Here is an 18,429-nt window from a genome sequence, read left to right as displayed (position 1 = left end):
AGTAACATTTTTTTCATGAATTAATTTGAATACTGCAAGATATTATAGCATTTTGCTCATTCACCTCTGCCTCGCTTAGTTGTGCGCCGCTAAGGTATTGTGTCATATTATGGTACATTACTCAATTTAAGTGTAGAATATTACATCACAAATTAAACATAATTGCACTACTAATATCCACTTAAACAATATCCCGAACGCAACACAGGCGAAAGAAAAGCAAAAAACTACTAAACCTCGAACAATTTCACTTAAAAATATCTTTTCGTAAAGGGACGACAATATGCTACATACCTTACAAGCGAATGTGGAAAAGCTTACCGAAAGCTCACATCTATTTGACATTGGTTTATTTACTTTTTGCATGGCGCACAACTCGGCGCGTAACTGGTGAGCCAGTATGCTAATTTTAGAAAAGAATCGCAATAGCTTTCATGTTGTTCTGTTGATTGCAGTACTCAAATTAATTCATGAAAAAAATGTTACTTAGGTCCTTTTGATAAATTATGCGAGATCTATAGTACAGCAGAAAGTCCATTGCTGATAAACGTTCATTTCGAACAATACACCGCAGATTGCTGGTTAATTTTTTTTTGACATATACTCTGTCTCGCTCAAACCAACAGCGAATAATCTAGCGACTACTTTAACGAACTATTTAAGGAACAGCTACTTTAACCGACCGTGTCCATTTAGCAAGTACGGTGTTGAACATAATCTGGAGATTAAAATAACACTTAATAAAGTTTAAAAAAAACTTAGCAAGTAACCGCACAATATTGAGTAAAACAAATTAAGGGTGTAGCATTTCTGCATGCGGTGAATAAATTTCGCACCGTGTAGGTATATAACTGACAGCATGAATGTTTGTGTTGCTTCTTTCGTGCTTTATTGATGATGCTAACCTCTCAAGCAAAGTTTTCCAAAGCTTCAAATGTGGAACACGAAAACTAATGGACGAACACACACGCGCTAGAGACCCGAAGCCGATGACTTCAGCCGCTCGCCTCAACACAGCTGTAAAAGTTTCGTCGTTGGAAATAAAAATCGCATACCTACGTTCATGCTTTCTCGTGCGTTCGTTACGTTTGCTGCCATTTTGTTTCATGCTTTGGAAGGAAAGAAGAGGCGTGTCATTAAGGCTAACTGCACGCTAACTTGAAATAACCCAGTGACCGGGTCGTTTGTACCCGAATTTTTTCAATGTTAGCAGTTATCAAAATCTGGGTATGTCAACAAAATGGATCTGAGTCAGACGAACCCGAAATCTGGGTAACCGGGGACTTAAACATTTTCGGATATAACAACATGGCGTCGACGTCGTATGCCGGAGTAAATGCTAGGGGATTTTGCTGAATGCAGCAAGAAAAAGGTAAGCATGGTCAAATGAATGGCAGCGGAGCATTGTCGGCACAGCCGGCAAGTGATATGCGTTTGGGGAAATTGTTTTCTTTAACATTTTTTACACAATAATAATTTTCTGGAGCGAAAATAGCTGGGTACCGGTTACCCAGATTTTTTCGCTTGTTCGGTTACCAGATTTGAGTTTAGGTACCCGAACGCAAATTAGAGTAACCACGGTTTTGCTGAATCTGGGTCACTTTGACATGATTCTGGGTAGGCCCAGGTTAGCGTGTGCTTTTGGTTTGGGTGGTTTGGTTCACTGAAAGGATTTCAAACCATAAAGTCACGTGTTTCAAATATGATTCTTCACTACTTGTCAATCATATGTTAACCACTAGCCTTACACGTCAATACAAAGTGTATGATCCAAGTTTGATTGGTAAAGCTTCTCATATCGATGTAACGTGTTTGATAATTGAAATCGATAGTTAAAATTGACAGATGTCATAGCCATTCATATTGGAAATTCAAATGTAATTGTCATGAAATTCAAAGTGAAATTTTTTTGAAATCTATCATCTTATTTCCAACCACAACATTAAAAAGGGCGTAACTAGCAAACAACACAGGAAATGATTTACACAAAAACATTTTGGTGTTTTAGCATTTTAATTTAACTTATTTATTACAGCATCCGGTTTGTTTTGTCTGATTGTAGTATCCTTGCTAACTTCAGCATCGGCTTCGGTTTCCAATTCCAAGCTATTTACCGCTGACGATGGATTCATGCCTTCTTCAGTTGCAGGTCCATCAGCTATCTGTAGTAATTATTAGAATATGTGAATTGAGCCGAAGATGAAAAACCACACGCACAAACTCATTACCTCTACTTTCAAGCTCAGCAATCGTGATGACTGCGGCGCCAGAATTGACTCTTCGTGGGATTTTTTTGCGACCCTTACACGATTTGCTTCCGACGATCCGATGGAATTTTCGACATCTGGCAATCTTTGGTTTGATGACGGGATTGAATTAATTCCGGAGGAATCGCCGTCAACGAGACTCCCAACCGTTGATTCACCGGAATCGATGATTTTTTTTCTGAAAACATTAAACATTAGAAACTTTTTTGTTACAAAAAATCGTCAGTATTTGATTTACCTCTTCCACCTCACCACTGTAACTCTGTAGCTGACTGGATTCGTCAATCGGGTTCTGGTCTGGAAAGAAAAAAATGACTGCAGTTTGTTGCAGCATTCAAACGTCAAACACGTTCGAACAATGTGGCGCTACATTTGGTTAAAATTCGTTACAGTTTCACTTGAAAGTATGGTGGATTTTTCATGAACGGCGGCAAAATAGAGTTGTTCACAAATTTAATGTGAATTACATTAGGATGTGCAGGTAAAACATTCGAAAAACGTGGGAAACTATATAAATAATCATATGTTGATATCAAATAAATTTAACGAATGCGAACACTAGGTTAGAACGTGTGAATTATTTTCAGTGTTGGTTTGGGTGGAATGATGGTGTAGTTTGGGCATTATGGGTGATTTGAACATAACGTTCGTTTTCATACACCTCCTTATTTCCATATTATGCGGCTTTTTTTTCATTTATATTTATGTGAATTGTTGATTTCATTTTCACAAATGTACTTGTACAATTATTACACAAAGGGATGCAAAATCAATGTATGACATACAACTATGTAGTATTATTGAACTTTAATATTACATTGGTGAAAAAACACTACGTGGGAATCAGGAAAGTTGGAAACATATCGAATTTTAATCCACCGCACGATCGCATATTTGTAACATATGCATTTTTTCCTTTCTCGTACAACAAAGTTGTACCGAAAGGCTATATGATTGCTAAAAAAACTTGATAGAAGGCCCGGAGACCCATAGTGTTATATACCGATCGACTCAGCTCGACAAACTGAGGTGACGTCTGTTTTTTTTGTGTATGTGTGTGTATGTGTACAAATTTTGTAGGCACACTTTTAGAACTTAGAATTATCTGATTTACTCGCAACAAGTTGCATTCGACGGGAATTGTTTGCTATTGGAAATGGGCCTGATCATTGCTTTTCGGAATTATTGAAAAAACATTGTTTTTCCCCAAAGGTCCCCTTGAAAATTCAAAGAACAATTTTTTTGAATGGTGGCAAGGCAAAAATATTAAAATGATCGAAAAAATGTGATCTATTCCCCAAAGAGCTTTTTGACCTTTCTAATGTGATTTTTTCAATATATTTTATAATGCACGAGAAAGGCATCATCACTGCTAGGTGGATTAATCTGGGTTTTTTTATTGGTGAAAACTTCGAAAAAGCTTAATGGGTGCATTTGATAATTTAAGGATAATTTAGGGATCCAACTACATAGTGCCCTGGCCTTTTGGAGGACATCATCCTCAAAATTGACGAAATAAAGGAAAAATAAGTAGTGGCGTGAAACCAAACGAAATATTTATTTGCACCTTGTTGATTTTTTGCCCTGCAGTATAGCGTACGTGGTCAAAAGGGATTTGATGTCCCTCGACTGAAAGCCAGTCAAAGGTTTGCTGCCGATGAGTCATTTAATTCCACGTTTAGAGACTCAAAGTCCATCCACAACTGGGAACAACTAATCGACTTCTTGATTGAGTGGCCTGAATCAGTTTGTTATGTTAATAAAAACTGAGACAAATTATTATGCCAAATACCATAATTTTTGAATAACTACGTAGTCCTACGTCACCTTGCGTACAACCCGATTGGGCCTGCACCTTTGAGTTTTTTATTAATGTAGCCAAGCCACGTTTATAATCTTTTTATTCTTTGAAAGTAAAGTTGTGAAATACCAATTAATGCTGGTGATATTTTGATTATTTTGGCTGGTGATTCTTTATATACACTCTAACTTTCATCTACTCAGTGACTGAATAAAATTGTATTGCCATCTCTTTTGTTCCACACCAATTTTACTCAATTTCCGTCAAAAGCAGGGGTGATAATACACTATGAATCGAATCACTGATCATGCAAGTTTTGATTCGTTTCTCGAAAAATTGCGGCATTATTTCATTCAATTCATTCAGTCGCAGTACAAGATTTCAATGGTGCTGTACTAGTTCAATCGAGTATGTTCTGTCAAACGAAATGTAAAGCAGAGAATAGAGTAATTTTTCATCTGCGTGCAGCATGTTGTCTGTTGGAAAGGCATCCTTCAGGGCATGAATTGGCAGTTGATTTATAATCAAGCAAATTGTGCTCAATTTAACCCTTGTACCATGCATCAAAACTGCAAAGCAGATGTTCCGAGGTTTCACGTTCCATGTTACAGAAACGACAGATATCATTCTGAATCTGGCCAATATTTTTCAAGTAATCTGCTTGGGCAGTGTCCAGTTATTAGCCAGTGAAGGTGCAAAGAGCTCTCTTGCTGAGCTCTAAGAGCTTTCGTCATTAAATTATAAATCTCTCTTTGATTGAGCACACTTTTCGAACCAAATCCAGGTCATCAACTTTGAGCTTCCAGTTTTAATTCCATTTTATGGTACAGTATGATATACCGCTGAGAAAGGTTCTGGAGCCAATAAACTGTGTACACTGAAGTTTTTTTTACGGTTTTTTTTTGGAGTTTTTTACGCGGGTATTTTTACGCGGTACCGCGTATATAAAACCGCGTTATTTCAAAAAACGACGTAAAAAACCGGTTATTTTTAAAAAATTACGTAAAAAAACCTATTGGGGACTTAGAAAATTTTATATGTTGGTGCTTACTGGGGACTTATAATGGACGGGGCTTTTCCTATTTGTTTATGTTATTTGTTTGTGGTCATAGTACGCTAGTATGGATCGTGATATGGTACATGGTTTTGTGATATGAAACCAGGAATGTCTTCCGATCTGCTCAAACTCTTCCAAGAATCTCCTGAAATAAGGCCTTGAGATCTATGAAATAGGCTTTGAGATCTAAAGATTCGTCCTCTTGTTTCAAATGGTGCATGCTCTTGTGGTTCATAGAATAGATTGTGTTAAAGTCCAAGTTATTGATCATCCAAAACCCAAAGCAAGGCCTTTGGATCTACATCGCGTAACCAAAGATCCATCCGCCTGTTTCAAATATAGTGCATGCTCTGTGTGACTCATAGAAAGATTGTGTTCAAAGCATAAGTTCTTGGTCATCCAGAAACTTCCAAGTAAGGCCTTGAGATCTACATGCGTAACAAGATCTATCCGCCTGCTTCAAATATGGTGCATGCTCTGTGGTTCATAGAATAGATTGTGTTCAAACATAGTTATTGATCATACAAAAAAATCCGAAGCAAGGCCTTTAGTCTACACGCGTAACCAAAGATCCGTTCGCCTGTTCAACATGGTACATGCTCTGTGTAACTCAGGCTATAGACATCCTATCTAACTCCCTTAGCCTAAAATAGCCACTCATGTCCCGGGCACAGTGTGAATAGACCGCTGTCAGTTGCAAGAGATGTCAACAATCGATCTAACACTCCAATGATTGTAGCTTGATATTTAAAATATCACAACAATAAAAAAGAGCAGGATTTATTTTAAAAATCCGCTCAAGCTTTTCACTGTGAAATAAAAGACAAATTGATTTCTCCATGTAAGTTAAATCAAAATAGATCATGTAGATAAGTTTTTGAATCAATTAAACTATAAGTCATATTAATAAATATTAATTTGATGTTTCATGATGTTAGGACTTTTTTAGATTTGACGTAGTGCTCGCGTTGGTATTGGTGTTGCTACGCTAACATGAGCTCTTAGACATAGGCCTGGTGTAACTCATAGAATAAATTGTGTTCAAAGCCTAAGTTATTGGTCATCCAAAAAATCCAAACAAGGCCTTTAGATCTACACGCGTAACCAAAGATCTGTACGTATTTGAACCTCGTTTCGCAAGCTCGTCTGCCTTTTATTACTCTCCAATGCCACAGTGCCCTGGAACCCAGTACAGATTTACGGAGTTCTCTTGCACTACCTTTCGAATGAAAGATTACAAAAGATTAAAACATTATCCCGATACGACATGTTAAATTGAGATATGGTTACGACACAAATTATAAGTTTTATGTTTATTCGAGTGTATCCTAGATCCAAATTTGCGCAAATAATTTAAAGCAAAGAAGATTGATAATAAATTACTTATGTTTCATGTATTTTGGATAAATGCACTGGGTCATCTAATTCGTTTTGCCTTTCGTATACTAAGTATACGGTAAAGGCTATATGATCGCTCCAAAACAAACTTTTTATAAGAAGGCCCGGAGACCCATAGTGTTATTAATCAGGGGCAGAATTTAGCGGAGATGGCCCGGGGCCGAAAGACTTGTGGGGCCCTAAAATGTACAAAAAGGTTGGTTTTGGTATATAAGTTTGTTGAGCCCCCGTGTGACTCCTAAATCTGGCCCTGGGCTTAATGCAAAGAATGTCGCAACTTTTTGTTTTGGGTGTATATTCACATCATTACTCAAAAATAAGCAAAACAAATAACTAGGATGAGTGTTGAAAGCATAAACGTTTCAATGTATATTTTATTGCATTACATGTTCACTGGTAAGAATAGAACAATTAGTGCTGAACGCAAGCTATACAGCGTGTATCAGTCTTAAGGTCGAAACCTTTTGCTGTGGGGGGGGTAAACGCCCATAGGGGTTAAAACGCGCACCCTGAATAAGGTTATATCCCCATGTGATTATTTAAATAGTTCTATACGATGAATCAATGAAAATATTGCCATTGGATACATATATTTCATGATTTTTCTGATTACACACTGAAAAACTCGAAAAAGACTTTTTGCGTTGTTTGATCAATTCTAGCTCGGTGAAATTTAGTCTTCTATCGTTTATTCATTGTAAATTGAAAATTGAGCCGAGCCATGCTGCTACTCGTTTCTATGTTCCACACGAAATCGTCGTCAAAATTGGTCAAAACGATTTGATGGGCCTTCAAATTTCTGAGGTCGGTGTGGAGCCAGTACTGCTCATTTCGTATGACCGAAACAGCTTGAAATTCGGTTAATGTCTTAATGTAGCAATTAAAATAGAAAATCATACGATAAACACATGCGCGTTTTAACCCATCCATCTGGCACTCTCACCCCGCATGGTTTCAAAATAATATTTTCGGTGCTTTTTAAAAATCAAATTTGTGCAATAAAATGTACAATTAGATATCTGTCATCGGTAGTCAGTCGCAGATATGCTGTTCTTGTATGCGCTGATGAAAACTGGCTGAAATGGTGGTTTCATTGATAAAAATGGCATTTTCCAACGTGGGCGTCCTACCCAGTTCCCTACAATTACGCAACGTCTTCTATATCCCGACGATAATAAGATGATCTTTACCCAGTGACTTCCTCTTCGACGGTCTTCTCGTTGCCTTTCGATTACTTCGAGTTCCTTTGCAATTAGTTGTTCTGCCAATGAACAAGAAAATCGATAAAAGTAGAGCTTATCGTTTCTTTCAACCTTTGAGAAACAACAAAAGAGTTAAAAGCTAATCAAGAAAAGCTTGCAAAACACGACGTCACTCTACTTATTTCTTTTCTGATAAAATCGCATTGTGTAACCATTTGACCGGCATGATCGACTCCTCCCATGTACTTGTTATAAAATGCTATCGCTTCCAACAACTGACATAATTTTTGTACCGGTTTTGAAGTACGCTTCACGGTTGTAATGTTGCTTGAGTGGCAATTGTTACTGACTGAACACATATTTCGTGTCCTGCCAACGACAAAGGCGTAATCCCATCCGCTTGTATAGGAACTCGAACTATATTTATCCAGCTTGGTGTTAAGTTTTGGCAAATTCTTACGTTTTCTGGATAGTTCCCAACGCAGCATGGCATCTTTCGTGCAGTTCAAATGATGTAAAGAATCTATCGAAACAAATGGAGTCTACATCATCCTCGGAACGGGCTTCACCAGTCTTGCACAATCCTCTTCCCAGTGTACCCTCTGATTTTGTTGTTATATCTTTCCACAATAAACCTGAACCTGAACACATAGCCAGTTAACGCATCAAACGGTCCCAATACTTTACTCCACGATTATTGGGTTTCAGAGGCTGGTATTGCTTGAAAGGTAAACGAATATGAATTTCACCATCATCTCATCGATGGACTGAACACTGTTAGATCGCATTCTTTGAAATGATGAATGGAGTCTGAAATATTTCCTTAAAACTAAGGAAGGGCTAAAATCACTGTAGGTGGATTAATCTGTGTTTTTCCAACAAGTTTGTTAAATGTATGCAATTTTATAGCATTATGCCATTCAATCGTATAAAAGTGACATAATAAAAGAAATTGCATACGTTCGAAGATAATATCGTTTTAATTTAATGTTTTTTGGGATTCTTTATGAGCATTGTAGTTAATGTGCACAATTAATTTTCTTTTCTCGTTCCATGATCCGTACTCGTCAATCACTTACTCACCAATTTCTTCGTCAATGAAACATCAACAAATGCCTGTCAAACGTTTTTTGTCCCAACCGCCAGGATTGAAGTGGTGTAGGTATTAAACCGTGCGTCCACATTTACTTTGCATCGAGCTTTAGCTGAAGTATTCTTGGTACACTGAGAACATCTTTACAGTAAAAAATACTATTATTGTAGGGTAAAATTAAATACACAACGCCACTAGATTTCTTCAGACTGCATACCACATCTTTATCAAACACATTGCACTATGGTCCAGGATATGAATTTATGCGGAAAGATGAATTTTACGCCAAAACTATATTTTTTAGAAAAAAAAACTGTTGTTTTACTGTTGTAAATCAGCAACTTAAGAGGTGCAGAAAACAGATTTTCAGCAAAATTGATTGGAATAAGCTGCGCTCAACTTTGTAGAACATAACATGTCAATATTCCGAGAAATAAAAAAAATTTACTATTTTTTTATATGATGGCCACCCTATTTTTGGTTGCATCATAATGATGGCCTTACTATTTCGAACAATTTTGTAGAACAACAGTTTTATCTAAATAATATGGTTTTGGCGTAAATGCATCTTTCCGCGTAAATCTGTATCCTGGACCATAGTGCATTGTATGTTCTATTTTACTATGGCCACAAAAAACAAGCACAGCACAGAATTCTGTACATGGTTATATTGCAAATTGTTGAAATAAATACTATTTGTACTTTGGCTGCCAGGACGAAGTAACCTAGATGTTTGTCACGCAAACAGGAGCGACATTAGCAATCTTATACTTTTGAATCAACTGCAATACATGATCTAAAGCTATTGACCAGGTTACTAACGTTGATGTCCTCTAGATCGAACATTCGGGTCAGTATGTATCAAAGTTGGCCTTGAAAATGATCAAGAACTTCCATCATAATATCATTGTCGACCATTACACCAACGAATCCGGAATTTCATGTTTATAATATATAAAATTGAGTGTTTCAACTAGTTATGTTGTAAGTATAAAGCTGCAATGAATACTTACCTTTGATATAGAGTTATCAGTTTTCCTTTTACCTAACAAATACGACACGAACTAAAAAATTGCAAATTTTTAGCAAATCGATCTTGAAACGAAGATGGCGATCAAAATACTGACAGTTTTGCAAATATTCTTCACTGTGATTTGTTTTTGTTTTAAGCTCGCCCATGGTGAAATCAACAACAATGGTCGAGTCAAGTACGAGGCACTGTAGACGACAAATTCGTCTTATGACAAGTGAAGACATTCCACTAAAAAGCTCAACATAATTTTCTTAAACAATGGTGTTATTTGAACAACAAATTTATTTGCCTCGAATACATTTTAAAATAGTAATGTTAGATGTTATCTTGTAACTAAAAATACCCCAACATTGTTTTCAGTCTTAAGGGGGGATGTCCATATACCATGCGACGTGAATAGTTTTAGTTAAAGGGGGTGGCAGATTATTCACGCGGGGAAGGGGTATCTAAACTGTTCAAAACCTGTCCGGTGGTATGAACATCCCCTAACCAGGTTGCATACCGATATTTTCTAAGACTACAATAAGATTACATAAGATTACAATTATTGAGGGGAGGAGGGTTTTCTTAATTGCGGAAATTCTTCGAATTTTCGCGAAATCTTCGATATATAAGATCGAAATTTCCATGGAAATTCTTCGTATATTTTAGGGCAATTTCTTCGGGAGTACTAATGCAAATTCTGAATGAACGATGGAAAATTTCTGTTGAAAATTTCTATGAGAATTTTTGAATATCCCACCAAAAACTCGAGTCTCCGTAAAAAATGTTTGCCATTTTTGTAAGAAAGCTTTTGAAATTTTCTTAAAAATTATTCGTGTTTTTACGAGACATTCACCAAAATTTCAACTGAAAATTCTATAATTTCCACCGCAAATTATTCGGAAAAGTCTTTGAATGTCTACAGAATTTAAAAAATCCTCAGGAAATGTGTTCAAATCTGCAAGCAGGAGGAAAATAATTCTAACTTTTTCACGGAAATTTGAAAATTCTTCGTTTATACAAATTTGACCCGGCGTCAGATGTGTGACAGATTTTAACAGTGCGCGGATGCAAAAGTGTCGGCAGCGTGGTACACTTAGGAGGAATCGAATTCAACAGAAATTGAATTAATTGACTTGGAGGTCTGGTTTCAGGAGCACGATGGATAGAGGATCAAATTTGATTTCGATTTTGATTGTCCATTCACATATGATATTTTGTAAAATTTGGAAAGTCTACATAGACTTCAAGGGGGTGGGGAGGTTTCAGAAAGTCTACGAAAGTCTACTAGGGGAGGGGAGTGGTTGAAAATTTGAAATTTCAGTCTACGTGGTTTGTGGACAGCCCTAAGGCGATATTCGAACTCTCTAATCACGATCGCCTTGCACCACGAGGAGAGTGATAAGAGATGCTGTACACCTGGTAAAGGCTAAGAATCATTCTATGGGTTTATTTTATTTTTACTGATACGCCAATAATACATAATGTCAGTATTTTCATGCAGGATTACATTTCATTTGAAAATTGGCTTTCTCTATCTAAATATTCTTGAAAATGTTTATTTTTGACTATTCGACGCTTAAAAATGGCACAGCCAATCGACCGAAATTTCGACCAACTTGAAAACGAGCATTCAGACCATTCACTTTCCACTTCCAAGTGCATTTTGCCATTAACTAGTAATCGATTTGTTTGTTGGCTCCATTTTTTAATAACATATTGTAATAGCATTGTGTAAGGTTCAATATAGTGTATTAATACACTATTTTGAACCTTTCAACTACTACCGACATGATAATGTATTTTCACAATGAAATAGTAAAGCCTCTCGCTACCGTTCCCGTACTGAAAAACAAAACGTTACCAGCCATAAACCTATTCAAGGTAATTATTGCTACGGTGATTAGCCATAACACTGAAGTTTAACGCCATTTTTATGACCCTAAAACCAGCTATCAAAAGGAAAACGCCACCTTTATCTACTCAAAGTGATTACTCTGTCACTACTTAAACTCATTAACCTTTCCAGAAATCGAGACTCTATCTCAAATCGTTTGACCTGTCTGCGAACTCGGCCCAGTGTCTCTACCAGCTAAGCCGCCGCAGTACATTCAAATGACAGGGTTCTCCAAGACTCCGCATAAGTTGGCAGTTTTCACCTCACTTCAAATGGGCCCTGGGTACATTCGCACAACAAGCGGAGTTATCCCATCAGATAGCTGCCTAATTAATTAATTTTCTGATTTGTGATTAATCGTCATCGGTTGGCGTGCCGGTAGGGCAAATCTCGCTATGGCAAATTTGTTCCACGTGATGTGACGAGATGATCACCCGACGGCGTGAGGGAGCTTCATCGTCACCTGGAGGGCCCATCCAGCGATCACTTTTATGGACGCGCGTGAGGTTTCGCTTCTTTATTGGCACTCTTGCCCAAATAGACTCTGTTGTACGCGCGTCACGTCTAAACTGAGGCTTTCCAGTAGCCTCGAAGGTGGCCGGCTCGCGCGCTAACCTCAAGACAGTGGCAAGCCAATAATGGTTGAGAGTCTCTTTTTGGGAAGCAATAAAATGAAGCAAGTAGCCGTGCGCCAGACCACTGACTGGCGTTGTTGGGCCTGAGGAAGTTCCAAAAAAACTGCTAAACACAAGATCATTGAGTATCACGCTGCCGGTAGTTTGTTAGGGGTTTAAGCTGCGATTAGTTTGGGTGACCTGTGCTGGGAGTTATCCAGATGTAAGGAAGATATTTTCCAGATGAAAGGAAGATATAATTACAGAGTAATACTATCTTGGGCATCTATTAGTATTGCGGTGAGATCTTCTTCTTCTTATTGGCATTACATCCACACACTGGGACAGAGCCGCCTCGCACTAAGTGTCTATTAAGTCATTCCACAGTTATTAACTGCAGGTTTTGCCAAGTTACCATTTCTGCATTGTATATCATGAGGCTAACACGATGATACTTCTATGCCCATAGTAGTCGAGACAATTTCAATCCGAAAATTGTCTAGACCGGCACCGGAATCGAACGACCAGCCATCCTCAGCATGGTCTTAGTTTAAGCCGCGTTTTACCGCAGGTGAGATACCCAGCTACAAATCATGTTTAAGGTCGTTGGTCTCAAACCTCGACAAATTAGAGATATTTCAGTCAATATGTGAATGTATTTGAGAATTCTATAATTAAACATCTCATCACTTGTATTAGAAGGACCAATAAAATTCACAGCATTTTACGACACCAAGACATATTTAAATAAATAAAATTCATAATTTCATGCATCATGTTGATTGTCAGCAATCATAATGCACATAACATCTCTGTTAGGCATGGACGAATATCAAACTCGGCAAAAGTCAGGCAATTGATTGCGATTCGAATCTCGCCCGCAATCAACCACTCGTCATATCGCACCATTATCGGCGTTCGAGGATCTCGACCGTTGATCGCCCCACCAGCGGAGGATCGCCATAAAACATGTGGACATTTGATCCCTCAATGATTTTTATATCAAATTATTTTGTCGATTAACTTCTCGTGGAACGAATTCTCGGCACTGAACGACCAACCGTCAGGCGAGATAAACCTTGCTCCCCGCAAGCTTGGGCTTTTCCCTATTGGTGCTGCAGAAGATGACGACGCCGGTCGGTGATCGGTACGAATTCCAAAACAGCCTATCGAGAGGTGTTGTTTTAACAGGTTGTTAAATTTTATGCTTTCCTACAGTGAGCGTGTGCTCGCGCACGGCTTGACTCATCCTAACTGATGTTGTTGCGAGCCTGTCGATGAGCCACGCACACAAGGGGGGAAGACGATCAAAATGCTTTTTATGTGGTTGGACAGTTCTGAGCATACCAACTTTGCGACGATCAGGTCATGAAAATTTCCGCTACTCTACATAGACAATATACTCAATAATTTTTCACAGAGTAAAGTTACCCAGGTAACCAATAAGCATTAAAGTAAGCATTATACTTGCATTGCATATGCTCCATGCTGTATATAAGCATTTCGAAAACTTGGCTGTTCTAAATAAGCATTCTCAAAGCAATCATGAGAGGCATAAGTCTTATTCTTCTTCTTCTTCTTATTGGCATTACATCCCCAACACTGGGACAGAGCCGCCTCGCAGCTTAGTGTTCATTAAACACTTCCACAGTTATTAATTGCGAGGTTTCTAAGCCAGGTTACCATTTTTGCATTCGTATATCGAGGCTACGATGATACATACCCAGGAAGTCGAGACACATTCAATCCAAAATTGCCTAGACGGCACCGGGAATCAAACCCAGCCACCCTCAGCATGGTCTTGCATTATAGCCGCGCGTCTTACCGCACGGCTAAGGAGGGCCCGCACGGCTAAGGAGGCATTAATAGCATTTGGAATGCACAATGTTGATTTTCGTGAGGTGCAATGAAACAGCTAGCTAGCTAAACCCGTGGACAAGATTCTCGAGGTTGTAATGTTTATGGCTGGTTTACAGTTCGAATGTTCTCCCGGATTTTCGTACCCACGTATATGGTGCTGGGATTTTCAATCTCCAATACTAGTTCCCGTAAATCCCGCCACTATGAAAACACTTTTTACCGAAATCCGCATAGTAGCATTAAAATACACGAGGTCTTGAATGCGACGAAAAATTTCTACGAGGTTTGAGATTGCGTTAAACTCAATGTCATTCAGTTGTTTTTTTTAATTTTCACATTATTTTTGATGATTATTTTTGGATGTTTTTTTTTTTCTGATACAGAAAATGATTTCAAAATGGTCAGAATTATTCAGAAAGACTGGATGGATGTTTTGAAATGAATTAAATAATTCAAAAATATGTAGGCTGGATGTACCAGTTGTGGCTATAGCACCAGTTGTCGCACTAGTGCTTTACACTGGATTTTGTTTTTAAACGATTTACACTTTCTTAATTTTTCACCCATCCTAAATGCTTAACGCATATTAATTACCATGTGATTTTTCTTTGAATTATTTAGGTTTTTGAAATATATTGCAAAGACTTTGGTGGCAAATTGAATTCACACGAACAAAAAAACGAGCGAAAAAAAATCGTGTAAAAACAAAATCCTGTGTATATGCCAAATGGCCAATCAAATCAAAACCAAGTTCATATCGATAAAGCATATTCATATGATACGATAACACCTTTGATATCCTCCAAAACAAGCAAAGCATAATTGTAAAATTGATTTTGCTTAATTTTTTGACTTCTTTGCACCAGTTGTCTCTAGTGGTCCCTATTTGTCAGTCCCGTAAAGAAACAAATGGTTTGAAATAAAGGCAAAATTAAGAATAATGCACAACTGGTGCGTCTATAATCAATTTTGAGGAATAAACAAATTTTTTGTGGTTCTCACAGCAGTTCTAAGGAACAGGAAGATAAAACCTTTCGCTGACATATAAAGTCCACCCACATGCCTTTTACTTATTTTTTTAAATAGTTGTTCTTATGTATGGCGACAATTGGTACACCCACCCCAATCAAAGGAGGTTAAAAAATTGAAAAATAATGGCGAATAATGAAATTTAGAATTAAAATGTGTGTCCCTCCGTTTCATTCTATTGACAGTGAAGAGTTGTTTGGCCACAACCCATTTGGCCGAATGTCATTAATCCGAACAAACCATTAGGCCAAAACCCATCCAGCTGAAAGTCATTTGACCGAAAACATCATTTGGCCGAAAAGGTCGCTTGGCTGAAAGGGTCATTTGAGCAGAAGCGTCATTTGGCTAGAAGGGTCATTTGGCGGAAAGATTCATTTGGCCAAAAGGGTCGTCTTTCGAAAGAGTCGTTTGGCCGAAAGGGTTATTTGTCCGAAAGGGTTATTTGTCCAAAAGGGTCATTAGGCCGAAAGGGCCATTATGCCGAAAGGGTCTTTTGGCAGAAAGGGTCATTAGGCTGACAGGGTCATTAGGCCGAAAGGGTCATTAGGCCGAAAGGGTCATTTGGCCGAAAGGGTCATTAGTTCGAAAGATTCATTTACCCGAAAGAGTCATTTGGTAGTTTGAAAAGTGAAAAATTAGGAATGAGAAAAAGACGTCTCACTTCTCACACTTCATTTTTCTCTTCTCACTGTAGTGCGTGAGACGTGTAACTTCTCACTCCTCATTTATCACTTCTCGCTGTGAAAAAAGAGTAGTGCGAAATGGGTAGTGAGACGTCTCACTTTTTACAGCGAGAAGTAAGAAATGAAGAGTGAGAAGTGAGATGTCTCACTTCTTCCCTCATTTCTCACCTGAAAGTAGTTATATTGAAGTGGGGAGGGAGACATTTCGCTACTCATTTCGCGCTTCTCACTTTTCACAGTGAGAAGTGAGAAATGAGGAGTGAGAAGTGTATTCAACCAGAGGAAAAATCCTAACTGCCAGAGGCGATTCAAATGCATTAAAAATAACTAAAAATGTAACATAGCATAAAAGGGTGTGTGTGTCATCCTCTATCCCGCACCTAGCTGGGGGTGTTGGTCAAGTAGTACGACGAATAATTTGATCAGATCTCATGCTCCGTTATGGAGCCCTTTTGTTACAAAGACTAGTACTACAAAAAGATTCACTTCTGAAGAAGAAGGTTTATTCAGAAAGTGTGGAATGGATGTACTAGTTGTTCATAACAGGAACACAAAACTTCACAAGGACGGCCTTATTCGTACTAACTACTCAGGCAGTAGAAGGTCTTGAAGAGCCACCGTTGCTAACTAAAGCGTGAACCGAACACCTGGGACTCCCACATTATCCGCGGCAATAGCAGCAAACGTTGCCCTGTGTGTATTTAGTGGTATATTTGAGAATTTATAAGTTTAGAAAGCAATTTAACAAATAAAGTAAGAAATTATCAATTGGAACGTGCTCACCGATTTAGTTACGCCACTATCGAAAAAACTTCTGTTTTGAACATGGGATATCCAAGAAGATAGAAGATTCATGCGTTTCACACTTTTCATTTCACTTTGTTTCCACCGGAATTGGGGCCGCAATGTTCAACTGTGTCCAAATCAGCGACTGCGAAGATGTGTAACATAGCATATAAGGATGATAGTGTTAAGGAAACACGGAACATCTAGTCTAAGAGATGAATGCATGTATTAGATAATTAGCAAATAAAGTTAAAAAAAGGAGTGAGCAGCGTCATTTCTCTCTTCTCAATGTAAAAAAAGTGACTAGTGAGACGTCTCACTTTGCACTTTTACAGTGAGAAGTGAGGAATGAGAATTGAGAAGACTCTCTTCTTACTCCTAATTTCTCACTTTTCAAATGACCTATTCAGCCAAATGACCTATTCGGCCAAATTTCTTATGCGACCAACGACACTTTCGACCAAACGACCCTTTCGATCAAACTACCTATTCGGCCAAATAACCTTTCGACCCTTTCGGGCAAATGACCCTTTCGGCCAAATGACCTATTCGGCCAAATGAGCCTTTAGGCCAAATACGCTTTCGGCCAAATGACCCTTTCGCCAAATGACCTGTTCAAGCTATTACGAAGTGCCAGGGATAATTATAACGCGGGATATACTTTCGGTTTGACTCTTTATTTCAGACTGATTTCATGAGTTTCTCTGCGATCTTTTTATAGTCAGCTCTACCTATTGTCCATACAAGAACTTTCAAACTATGAATTATTTCAATATATCTATTGTAATCAAGTATTAAGTATCTATGCAGGATATGTCTGTACCATTATTAACGAAAAATGTCCATCCATTCTGAACTCGCCTTCGAAGATATAATATCCGGGCGTCTGCTATGAAAATTCAAAATCTCATCTAGGGAATCGAGTTATAGTTACTAAATTTAATGATTTTTGCGTTCGATATCTCACTAATATGAAACCATATAACGTGTTCTCCTGATTACATCCAAATAAATTATCATCAAATATGCAATTTGAACCTCAATCAACTATAACCTAAACCTATTCTTGAATAATAGATAAAATAGCAAATGATGTTAGAATAACATTGTACAAATATCGATGGCAAATAGACAATACAACCAAAACACAGTATTATCAGAATTATTGCAATTCAATCTCTAATCATACCAAAGTGTGAATATTGTCTATGACAGACAAGTAACTACACTCTGTGATGATTCTGCTTTATTAAATGTGATAATAGTTGGTAACATGAACATTCGCGCTGAACCAATGTTGTCTTTCAGGGTACTGGGTAGTTAGTAAGACTAGTAACCAACGTTTACAACAATGTCATCATTTGTTGTCAGTTATACAACCATCATCCAGTTCGATTCAAGCAGTGGTACGAAAACGAGTTCCATTTGGAAAAAATGGGAAGGCTAGATCATCCGAGGAAACCGCCTTTTCGAGAACGGTAGACGGAAAAGCATATATGCGCCCTTGGAACGTCTCAACAATTTAACTGATTTGCTGAAAACGATGACATTTACCTCATAAAATAACATTTACTACATACAATTTACAATATTGAAAACTTATATTGAATATGTACATTTGTGAAGATAATAATTGAAAGGTATTGGGTAACCACTTTCCTTCGGTAGGACTTGAACCCACGACCCTACAGTACGCTAGACTAGTGCTTAAAAAACTAAGCTGCGAA

At 37.9% G+C, this 18,429-nt stretch overlaps 1 protein-coding gene across 1 annotated transcript; it reads right to left on the bottom strand.

The window, feature by feature from the left end:
• Nucleotides 1-1,688: 1,688 nt before the first annotated feature.
• LOC134210090 (uncharacterized) lies at nucleotides 1,689-16,132 on the bottom strand. The gene is made up of 4 exons (XM_062686108.1): nucleotides 16,085-16,132; nucleotides 2,506-2,564; nucleotides 2,229-2,445; nucleotides 1,689-2,162 (listed from the first exon to the last, which is right to left on the bottom strand). Exons 1-4 carry the CDS (start codon nucleotides 16,130-16,132, stop codon nucleotides 2,013-2,015), a joined length of 474 nt encoding a protein of 157 aa, XP_062542092.1. The 3' UTR covers nucleotides 1,689-2,012.
• Between the last annotated feature and the right edge of the window lie 2,297 nt (nucleotides 16,133-18,429).

Source organism: Armigeres subalbatus, chromosome 2 (assembly GCF_024139115.2).
Source record: "Armigeres subalbatus isolate Guangzhou_Male chromosome 2, GZ_Asu_2, whole genome shotgun sequence".
NCBI classification, from domain to species: Eukaryota; Metazoa; Arthropoda; class Insecta; order Diptera; family Culicidae; genus Armigeres; species Armigeres subalbatus.
Note: the sequence above shows the minus strand (reverse complement) of the source record. Positions and strands in the feature narration are given on the sequence as shown.

Excerpts from the sequence above, each read along its gene's own strand:
- LOC134210090 (XM_062686108.1), bottom strand. The coding sequence starts at position 16,132 with ATGAGTAGCGAAATGTCTCCCTCCCCACTTCAATATAACTACTTTCAG. Across the intron at positions 2,565-16,084 it reads TTCAATATAACTACTTTCAG|ACCAGAACCCGATTGACGAA; the intron begins GTGAGAAATGAG and ends TTTTCTTTCCAG. Across the intron at positions 2,446-2,505 it reads ACAGTGGTGAGGTGGAAGAG|AAAAAAAATCATCGATTCCG; the intron begins GTAAATCAAATA and ends TAATGTTTTCAG.